Source organism: Citrus sinensis, chromosome 8 (genome assembly GCF_022201045.2).
Source record: "Citrus sinensis cultivar Valencia sweet orange chromosome 8, DVS_A1.0, whole genome shotgun sequence".
Lineage (NCBI taxonomy): Eukaryota > Viridiplantae > Streptophyta > Magnoliopsida > Sapindales > Rutaceae > Citrus > Citrus sinensis.
The window spans coordinates 29665504-29676098 of record NC_068563.1 but is presented as its reverse complement, the minus strand read 5'-3'; the positions used below and the strand labels follow the sequence as shown (position 1 = coordinate 29676098).

At 36.8% G+C, this 10595-nt stretch overlaps 2 protein-coding genes across 4 annotated transcripts; both read right to left on the bottom strand.

Annotated features, from left to right (window-relative positions):
* Window positions 1-180: 180 nt before the first annotated feature.
* LOC102631198 (serine/arginine-rich splicing factor SR45a) lies at window positions 181-3170 on the bottom strand. Of its 3 annotated transcripts, XM_006488403.4 has the most exons (6): window positions 2993-3165; window positions 2213-2310; window positions 2015-2123; window positions 1755-1904; window positions 1193-1256; window positions 181-1100 (listed from the first exon to the last, which is right to left on the bottom strand). In XM_006488403.4, exons 2-6 carry the CDS (start codon window positions 2308-2310, stop codon window positions 376-378), a joined length of 1146 nt encoding a protein of 381 aa, XP_006488466.1. In that variant the 5' UTR covers window positions 2993-3165; the 3' UTR covers window positions 181-375. The 3 variants fall into 3 exon arrangements, with proteins under 3 accessions (XP_006488466.1, XP_052287763.1, XP_052287764.1); XM_052431803.1 differs by lacking the exons at window positions 181-1100; window positions 1193-1256 and adding an exon at window positions 1517-1604 and having other exon boundaries at window positions 2993-3170; XM_052431804.1 differs by lacking the exons at window positions 181-1100; window positions 1193-1256 and adding an exon at window positions 1517-1589 and having other exon boundaries at window positions 2993-3170.
* A 2066-nt stretch (window positions 3171-5236) lies between these two features.
* On the bottom strand, window positions 5237-9047 carry LOC102630896 (zinc finger CCCH domain-containing protein 40). Its single transcript, XM_006488402.4, has 4 exons — window positions 8659-9047; window positions 7772-8041; window positions 6863-7086; window positions 5237-6342 (listed from the first exon to the last, which is right to left on the bottom strand). Exons 1-4 carry the CDS (start codon window positions 8761-8763, stop codon window positions 5457-5459), a joined length of 1485 nt encoding a protein of 494 aa, XP_006488465.1. The 5' UTR covers window positions 8764-9047; the 3' UTR covers window positions 5237-5456.
* Window positions 9048-10595: the final 1548 nt, after the last annotated feature.

The window sequence follows — 10595 nt, the reverse complement described above, 5'->3', positions numbered from 1 at the left end:
CGTGAGAGGGACGCAAGTTACGTGAACGTAACTTAGCGCCAGCCTAAACAAAATCATAAAATTTGGAATCCAACCCACCCCTGCAGCATGAAGAACAAAACCACAATCGCAGAAACAAGTTGCTAGTCATGACATCGAATAAAACTAAGTCAATCAAAATTAAACATTGCGAAAAAAACAGGAGGAAAAGACGGCTCATAATAATATCAGGGGTTAATATTTGCCATAAGCCAATTATTAATAACAGTCACAAACTAGGTCACTGCATAACTGAAGAATAAACTGAAGAATAAACTCCCACATATGCAGAAGGATGCCTGCATGGCCAGATATCTATAAAGCACAGCCCTTATACATAGGACAGTCAAGTTCATCTTATGATGATTTCGGTGAAGTAGACCTAGAGCTAACAGATCTTGAGAGAGATCTAGAACTTGCACTTGGGCTCCTAGAAGGGCCCCTAGAGTAGCTCCCTCGAGAGTTACCCCGCTTGGATGACCCCCCACAGGAAAGACTCTTCCTAGGCCTTGGGGATACACTCTGAGAGTAGCTCCTCCTCGAGCTTCTTGAGTTAATCCTCCGTTTGGGGCTAATACTACGTGAATAGCTCCTCCTAGAGCTTCTCCTTCGCGGCGGTGTAGGACTTCGGGAAATTGAACGATAACGGTGCCTTCCATAGTATCGGCCATCCGATGACTCAGATGGAGAGTATGAACGGTCACGCCTCCGATAGTAACAGTCATCGTATTTGGAGTCATATGGAGAGTATGATCGATCACGCCTCCGATGGTAACGGTCATCATATCTGGAGTCATATGGAGAGTAAGAACGGTCACACCTCCGATAGCCGCGGTCATCTGGAGACCTACTATAAGGGGAACGGGAACGAGAATAAGAACGGCGCCGACTGTAGTAAGATGAGTATGATCTACGCCGGCTATAATTAGGGGAGTAAGGCCTCCTCCTCCTATAGTCAGGAGAGTAAGATCTGTCCCTGCTCCGTTCAGATGAATAACTGGGAGAACGACTTCTGCTCCAACGATAAGGAGAGTAGCTTGGAGATCGACGAGGAGGAGAGTTGCTAGGTGATCGACGACAGACTGCATCAACATCAACAATGCAAAGAGATAATCACAACTACCTACTAAAAGATATGTAACATTACAAGATCAATAGGGCATAAGTCACCTACCACGAATGGTTCTCAGCCCCAAATACCTTCCTGGAGTGGGAGTTCGCCCTCTCCGCCTCCTTGCCTACAAGAGATGAGTGAGATGGACGAATTAGCAAACCAATAAACAAAAAGGAGATGGCTGGAAGATGCATTTGTTACCTTGCTTTTTTCCCTATACTTTTAATAGATAGGATATATCACAAATACATTCAGGTATACTTAGTTGCATAAAATTGATTCAATTATCAACATTATAATAATAAACTGAACAGCACAAGATTTAATTGCTAAAAGAAGAGAGAAATGCAGGGCATACAACCCTAACAGTCTGATTCTTGTTGATGTATTTGATTTGTTTGTTTGTTAAGTTGTATGACTTTTGGAGTTTGGTGAAGAGCTGCTACACACAGCTAACCTGCTGCCACAAAAACTTCAAAGTCGAAAGAAGCAAACAACTTTCAAATTCCAAGAACCAATAACAAATCATCCGAAATTTGAATACAGTGATAAGCGAACAATAATCAAGAATTCAATGAATCCATCAGTAAAACCAACAGGCTTGAATTGTGTAAACTATTACCCTCTCCACAGTAATGATGCGACCCTCAAGAACAGAACGATCCAAATACTTGATGCAACGGTCAGCCTCCTCAACTGTGGCCATCGTAACAAACCCAAAACCACGAGACTCTCTTGTCCACGGATCGACCACAAGGTGAACATCAATCACCTAAAGACAAAAACAGCACATAAGAATCACTCTCACATAGCATCAAACCATGATTTCACTCATCAGCCTTTTGAGTAATGGAAAAGAAAAACAATGAATAAAATGCTAACCTTTCCCTCAGCTGCAAAATGCTTCTCAAGTTCTCTTTTGGTGATACGAGGTGACAATCCTGTTACATACAAATTGTTGCCAGGATTTTCCGCATCACTTGATCGGCTCCTGCCAAGAAAATTTAAAATGAAAACATTCACAAAATTAATAAACCAGCACAAACAGAAAAATGAACGAAGGAAGAGCATATATAATACCTTGATCGGCTGCGAGACATTGACCTAGACATTGACCTGCCGTATCTATTGTATGGTGAAGAAGAGCGTGAATACCTTGACCTCCTAGAGTAAGACATCTATAACAAATCAAAAGCCAAGACGTCATTCTTAATCATCAATTGCATGTGATATTAAATTCTATTTCATTTTTTTACTAGAAAAAAAGCCACTTAATTTACAAATACATATACAATTACACAAACTAATTAAACACAAAATCTTCATCCAAACATACACTTGAGACCTTTCTTCTTCAATTTAGATACAAAATTACAACATCGAAAAAGAAAAATAAAACTATCTTCAAATTTAAAATTAGATTTTAAGATCGCATCAAAATTATATCTCTAAAAACTCCTAATCAATTTTCTGTTTCACCAATTTCCAGAAACAAAGAATTATACATAAAATGCTAAAGATTGCCAGCATCCTAATTAAATTATATCAGAAACTTTAGTGCTCCAATTGTAAAATAAATTGATATACAATTCTAAATTAGCATCTAAAATCTACCTTTCAAGACTCTTCTCAATCTTCTGTTCTGTATTTCTAATTTCCGGAAACAAATAATTATACCAACATGCTAAAAAATTGCAAATATTATATTCAAATTATACCAGAAAATTTCAATTCTACTACTTTTACTTGAATTTTAATTAATTTTGCTAAATAACTAAAAGCAAATTCTATGAAACTAAAGATCTCATCGGGAATCAAAATTACAAATAACTATGGCGGAAACAAAAGCGAGGAACGTACCGTATCAAGTACTTGTAAAATCTACTCTCTTGCCTGTGTGTTTCGAGATTCTTCCTTGGGTTAGAGTTCGCTTCTCTTTCGATCTCACAAGATCTTATCACTAAATTCAACAACGTTGATAAGCAAGTGCGTTATATTGCGAATGATTTGAGAGAAGTTTCCAGAGAAGCGGACGTGACGCAACATTTAATTCCATTTTGGATTCTTCTTTGGCGTCCGTAAAAGCTGATGCGTTACCTCAGAGTGGGCCACGTAATAGTTGAGTTTTTTTCAATTTTTTAACCAAAGAGTTTTTTTTTTAATTTTTTTTTTAAGGAGGAGGGAAAATGTGGAAAACGCCAAGTATGACCTCATTGGTTAACGTAGCTTTTTATTTACGGATCATGATTCTATTGTGATTTCATCATGTTCTGAGTAAATAACTTAATTATTTATTGATAGTTAATAAATAATAAATAAATAAATAATTAAATTTTATTCATACACTACCACTAAAAGATATATGGTAAAAGATTTTAAAAAATTCAGAAGAGATCATATCATGAAAGGATCCTTTTCTGTTATTTACCATTCAGAAAAGTCAATCCAACGGTAAGAAACCACTCTTGAGGATGAGCACGTGTCGGAATTTGGATCCAGGTGGAGTTTAAATTTTAATGCTCTTTTGAATTGAGTCTTTTGTTATTTATTTATTTTTATCAGTCGAGTTTTCATCAAGTTACGAAATGAAAATAAATTATGCCTTTCATTGTTATTTTTTTAAATCTACTAACTTTTTAATTAAGATTATTCATCAAGATTTTCTATATATATAAATATTATAAGGGCGTTTTTAGTACAATGTATTGTATTACACTAGTTATATTATATTATATTGTATTAAATTATAATACAATATTTATGTTTAATGTAATATAGATGGTATTTTATAAAATAATATTTTTATTTTAATATTTATATTTATATTAAATTAATACTTTCGGATTATTTGAGTTTTTAATTTTATTTAATATTATATATATTTATTATTATTTTAACTAAAGAAAGTAAAAAAAAAATCATGTGAATAGTGCCATACTACATAAACCCAACCCCATGTTCGTTTTTTTTTAATGCAGAACTATTCACATTATGATGTATTCTAGAGTAATGCTACACATTATAAAATTTTTATCCAAAAAAATTATGCTAAATGATGTGTCATTCATTAATTGGTTGATGAGAATAATAAAATTAGTTCACTTAGATTTTATAAAAAATTATCAACTAATCAATGAATGACATTTCATTTGCGATAAAATTTGAAATAAAAAATTTACGATGTCTATCATTACTTTATATTACGATACATCATAGTATGAATAAAAAAATTTGCCAAACATGAGATTGCATTACATTAACTAATAATATAATCCCATGTAATACGGTATGCCAAATATACCTATATGTCATTACTCTAAAGTCCAATGACCATAATTCGAGTCCAATGACCATAATTCAAAAACCAATGCTCAATACAAATTCCCATTATTAAGCAAAGAATCTCATTGACATATTTTTTCGTAACAACTGATATCAGGCAACTAGTAATATGATGCCAAAAAATAATTTCAACAGCTAAATTTGTTTTTTCAGGAAATAATAGCATGAATCCAAATGCAACTCCCCACACCTGCCAACCACAAAATAAATATGGTTAAGAGTATGCTGAAGGGAGTTTCAGCATAAATCTTCCTATTTGGTGCATAGAAAAAGAAATGAATTCATTAAACTGAAAATGAGCTGAAATTCAAGGGATGTTGAGTTGTTGTTATAGATCATATTAAATGGCAGAGCATGTTGACGTCTTATAGAATTTTTTAATTGAATTTGCTAACCCCTGCCTATAGTGCCTTCTCTAAGCTTAAATTGGCTCATTGTCATGGATGGTTATTTCCTTGATCTCAGCACACTAGCTCAGTAATTTATACCAGTTGAGGGTGATATAAAAGATCGTTGCACTTATCCAACGAAAAAATAGGATACATTTGACTCAACCTGGACAAATAAATTGCCACCCTCTTACAGTTGGTGATTTAAAAGACCGTTATACTTATCCAACTTCCCTCAAAAATAGGATATGTTTGACTCAACTAACAATGCACGCATCCCTCCTCAGGAGCCACACAAAACACCGGAGATATATAACAGTAAAAACTTACAAAATGAAAAATAAAACTAGCACAAAAATTCAAAAAGAGGAAGTAATGAAATGACCACCACCAGATACCAAAGACCACTAACTTCGAAAATTCTGAATACTGGTATAAACCCACATTAAAAGTAATGGAATTTGTAGGTCCCCAAAAAAAAAAAAAAAGTCTTAAAGAGGGGCAGACTTTTCCCAAAAAATAGAAAAAATGAGGGTCAGACCAAAATTACATTAGATAGCCATGAGCTAAAAAGCAACAGTATGGTTTCAGTTTCACTGTTGTGGTAACCCTTGTGATGCAGAAACTGGGGGACCAGAAGTCGATGGGGCAGATGCAACGGGTGGAGGCCCCGGCGGTGCCGATGAAGGGGGTACAGATGTCTGTGGCCCAGGATGCTGATGCTGATACTGTTGCATCAATGGTGGAGCATTAGGCCGGGGCATTGAAGACTGATAGAGTGGAGGGTACTGCTGGTAGGGCGCCGTAGGTGGCATATACCCATATGGCGGATAAAGCTGCTGGGGATATTGCCCATGTGGAGGCGGCATGGGTGGTCGATAGGGATAATGCTGTCCTTGTTGCTGCTTCTCTGGACCAGACTTGTTCTCCCCTTCCTGGGTTGGGACAAGAGCTCCCATTCTTTGAGGATCCATTGATGGATAATAGGCTCTATCCTGCTGAGGTGGAGGAGGAATATTGAAGTAGGGGGTGGGTGCAGCTTGGTCCTGAGCACCAGGTTGCTGATATTGATTCTGCTGCTGCGATATCAGTGAACGAGGCAACATCCCACTATGAGCAATCGCAGCCTGTTGTCTCACTTCATCCGAGCTTTCACCCTCAGGCCTTTGTGTCTGGGGCTTACCCCACATGAGCTTCAGCCTAAGACCCTTTATGACAAGTTTGTTAGAGAGCTCTTCTGCAGCCTTCTCTGCACCTTCTCTTGTTGTGTAGGTTACAAAAGCAAATGCTTTTTGTGGATGCATCTTTATGGATTCAATCTCACCATGGGCATAAAAGTTATCCCTTAGATCTTGCTCAGTGATTCTTGCATCAACCCCACCAACATAAAGAGTTTTAATGCTTTCATCCTCAGGAGGTTCCAGGGAGGGCATCTCACCTGCCTTGTTAAGTAGCTTCAGCGCAACAGGATCGTTCACCCTGCAAACATTTCAGAAAAGAAAAATGAAATTAATTTCATGCAAAGACTGCAACCTTCTAACATTTAACATTAACATGAAATTTTGCTCAAGGGTGTGTATGAATTGACATAATTTAACTATTTGATTGAGAAGCGAAGGTATCAAAAAGCAGAAGAAGATCAAACCCCTCACTCTTTGACACCAAATCTAGTCCCACATTTCCACAAGGACAATGAACGAAATAACCATTTCAAACAAAGCAAACAGGAATCTAAGTCCATTCCTTCAAAAGTACAATAATTCACAAAAAACAGCTTCACCCAAAATGATCAGGGCAACAGCCAAGGAATGGCCAAATAAATTCTGACACCACTAAATAATTGGGAATTCACGACAGCATAATATCCCATTAAAGGATAACAGATAGCATGCTTAACCATCAGAAAGGAAATGAAAACAAACAAATAAATAAAAACAATGGAAGAAACAGGAGCTAAAGAGTGTGCCAGACTGAAGGGATTATCAACTATTGCACTTACCCATAGTAACGATCTTTAATATTTTGCTGAGATAACTCCCCAGTTACAGGCATCTCATGCCTATATGGACACTCAGCACCTCTTGTGCATTCACCACGAACATAGAAACTGCAAACATGTGCTCTGTTTCTTTTGTAGTAAGGCTGTGTTCTCTGAAGCTTCAGGATAGTGTCACTTGGTCGAGCCTTCCCATATGAGGATTCATAGTCTATACCAGCTCTAGCCTGCAAGGGACAACAATACAAATCATAATACAATAGAGTTAAAGAATTGGGAAATCGACAATATACGCAAAAGAGAAACTAATAGCAAAAACATTTTCATTTACAAACTATAAAGCTTACAGCCGAAATAATCGGTATGGATCTGCCATTAAGATTAAGTCAACCAAACATAGATTTCCACCTTAGAAGCTTGTAAATATTAGAACTCTACTAAGAGATATGGAAAGAAAATGAGGGATTACAGAGTATAAACAATGATTTGGGCTTCCGCAACCACGGCAGATATACAAAACATACGAACAACAAAAATTACATAATGAAGGTATACTCAACTCCATAACTTTGCAAATTCCCAATAATTGATCCCTATGAAACATACTCAATGCATAATTATAAGAGAAAAAACAATGATGACGAGAAGATTATTAGAAATCACGACACTACACCAAACGTAAAATAATTAGAGCAATAATACACATGCATAAACAGACATTTTTACTTGCAATAATTTCATCGACTGAAAATATAGTCTAGGAACAAGCATAATTGCATAAATAAATCACAGCACATATTAACTTATATTAGCAGCTCGAGTCGATCCCATAACAAAATAACAACACTAGTAAAATTTGCTGCATGAACATAAAAGCCACTAGAACTAGCTTGAACTGTAGAATGCACATACCCTGCGGTCATGTTCCTCGGCAAAGTACTCCCTGTTTACATCACTCTTTGGAATGGCATCATTGGAATTGATACTCAGAGCAGTATCTCGAACTTGAACAGGCAATCCATACTCCAGATCCAGAAGACATACTTGACAAACATTTTTCAACTTACTGCATGTCTGGCAAATCTCAGTCTTCTTAAATCTTGCATCACGACCAGGCCTCCACCTAAAAACAGTAAACGGCCGCGTGCAAATCTTGCACTCCTTATCATAGTCTGCTTTGGTCTGCATCCAAATATGCCCCCAACAACAATACATTAAAACAAACTAAAATCAAAACCATATCTAGGTCAAGCACTACAAAGCAACAAAATTTAATAAATAATAAATCATACAATACAACATTTTCCTCATCTAAAACTCATACCCACCAACTAATATTCTTCAAAACTCTAACTGAACACAGCATAGACAATTATAAAAGAGAATATGATAGGATCAATTGTTTACATGCTTGCAACAAGAAACCAAATTCCATAATCATTGAATAATAACTAACATTTTGGTTTAATTAACCGTTGACATAATCCTATCTAGCTAGAAGAAGTTCCACTTTAAAGCAAAGTGACCTAGCTCTAATGAAAGCAGGGTGTTAACAAACTCGACCCATCTGAAAATCACCATTAGAAGTCTAAGTTAACAAAATCAAGAGGGTGAAAGGGTGATTCCAGCTCTTCCATATCAAATATAATCATTCTTTTCTTTTCTTTTTTCGAGGGTTGGGTCTATTTCTAGCTAAAGCACTTAAACAGGCCAAGTATCAAAATCAATTACAGGGAACCATTCCTAAAATTAAAATAAAATAAAATAATTAAAAATCAATTTTCTGAAATTTGAATTACCATTCGAACATAGGGATTGTCACCGAGGCATGACTCGCAAATGATGGGAAAATCAGACCGTTCCCAGCCATCAGCTTCGTGATCTCTTAACAATCGATGAGCCATCTACTTATATATATATTTTTTACTGCCTTCACTTCTCTCAAATTATCTTTATATAACTTTGCTAACCAGCACGACTAATATGAAAGCGGTGGGTTACTAGATTAGTTGAAGGGAGGGGGGAAAATGGAAAATAGTATATTTACAAGAGGCCGTGCGACAGCAAAGGCATGAACTGACGGAGAGATGGCGCGCACAACGGGGGAACGGGGGAACGGGGGAACGGAGGAGAGGAGGCAGTGGCAGGGTTTGGTGATTTCGGATCACAATAAACGAATGGACAGAAATAGGTTTTTTTTTTTTGTTTTTCATCTTCTTTTCCTTGCTGAATATTGGATTGGGACTGGGTTAATTATCAATTGGACCCTTGTAGTTTACACAAATAACAGAAAAGTTTGAACACATTAGGTAGCGGCACTTGGACCCGTTGGCCGTTGTTTGCCGCTGACCAATTAGGTACTATTGTCCGAAATATTTGTAATTAATTAAAGACCTTATTTTTTTTCACCAAAAAAATAAAGTTGTAGCTTCGCGAGCTGACATTACATATAACATATTCAATATATGACCTCTGAAAATATATGGGAAAATTTATGAAAATAGCCATAAATATTTTGTTATTTTCACAACTAATCCTCTCAATTTTTTTCTATCAACATTAGCCAAACACAAGCCTTTCTCCCCAAATTACCCTTCTTTACAGACCAAAAGTAACAATCTTTCTCTCATATCGTCAAACAAAACGCAGCTTAATCATCAACCAACGTCGACGGCAAAAGACAACAGTAAAGGTGAAATCCGATCATAATCTATCCAAATCCAACACTAATCGGCATCACTTAGTGGTATGAGTTATTTTCTGAACTTGCTGAACTGAGTCGTGGGTGAATCTGGCGACAGGGTGCCTGTCGCACCAAAAGTTTCTGGCGACAGGCACCTGTCGCACCAAGTCTTGGTGCGACAAGCACCCTGTCACCAAAAATTTTTGGCCTTGGAGATTCATTAAAACTGTATTAATTTGATCCGGATCCAATTAATTTTTTTTTTTATAATTTCAAGCTTAATGGATTCAGTTGTACTTGAATTGTGTTACGATGGTTGGTGGGAGACATTAGAGGATGGCCGTATGGAGTATGTGAATGGTAAAAATCGAGCTTTTTTGGTTGGGAAAAATTGTCTGTTTGATCAGTTATTGGCAAGAGTATACGAGGTGTTACAAATAAACCCTAATGAATATAGTATTACAATGAAGACAACTTTGAGGTCTAGTAACACATTATATCATATATGTGCACTGCCCATGGATATATTTGATGATGAAATGGTGAGGGTTGTGTTGCATATCGCATCCGACGTAGCCAATTTTGGATGCATTCCTATATTCGTGACCACATCACCTCGAGTTTCGAGCGAAGGTATTGAGCCACATGTCGATACAGAAACTTCGTTTAGAGCAAATATGTCTGGCCCCGATAATGATGAAGAGGTATTGCTAAGGACAATATCGCTGCAACAATATTACTCTCCAATCCACGACAATTATGACAACATTGATGATAACGGCGTTACGTTAGAGGATGTTGGAGCAACAGTATTTCCAATAACGACGTCGTTGGAGCAATGGTATTTCCAATAACGACGTCGTTGGAGCAACGGTATTTCCAATAACGACGTCGTTGGAGCAACGGTATTTCCAATAACGACGTCGTCGGAGCAACAGTATTCTCCGTATCACAACAATGATTTTCGGGACAATGATGATTTTCATCATGAGACAGAGGGGGATAATGTTTGTGCAGAACCTTTTAATAATACGAGGGGCACTCATTTCAATA

Bases quoted from the DNA above. Each gene is read 5' to 3' on its own strand.
- LOC102631198 (XM_006488403.4), bottom strand. From the start codon at position 2,310: ATGTCTTACTCTAGGAGGTCAAGGTATTCACGCTCTTCTTCACCATAC. The intron at 1,257-1,754 runs GTAATAGTTTAC...CATCTCTTGTAG, and splicing joins GCATCATTACTGTGGAGAGG to GCAAGGAGGCGGAGAGGGCG. The intron at 1,101-1,192 runs GTAGGTGACTTA...ATGTTGATGCAG, and splicing joins GGGGCTGAGAACCATTCGTG to TCTGTCGTCGATCACCTAGC.
- LOC102630896 (XM_006488402.4), bottom strand. From the start codon at position 8,763: ATGGCTCATCGATTGTTAAGAGATCACGAAGCTGATGGCTGGGAACGG. The intron at 8,042-8,658 runs GTAATTCAAATT...ATTTGGATGCAG, and splicing joins ACAATCCCTATGTTCGAATG to ACCAAAGCAGACTATGATAA. The intron at 6,343-6,862 runs GTAAGTGCAATA...AAATGTTTGCAG, and splicing joins ATTAAAGATCGTTACTATGG to GGTGAACGATCCTGTTGCGC.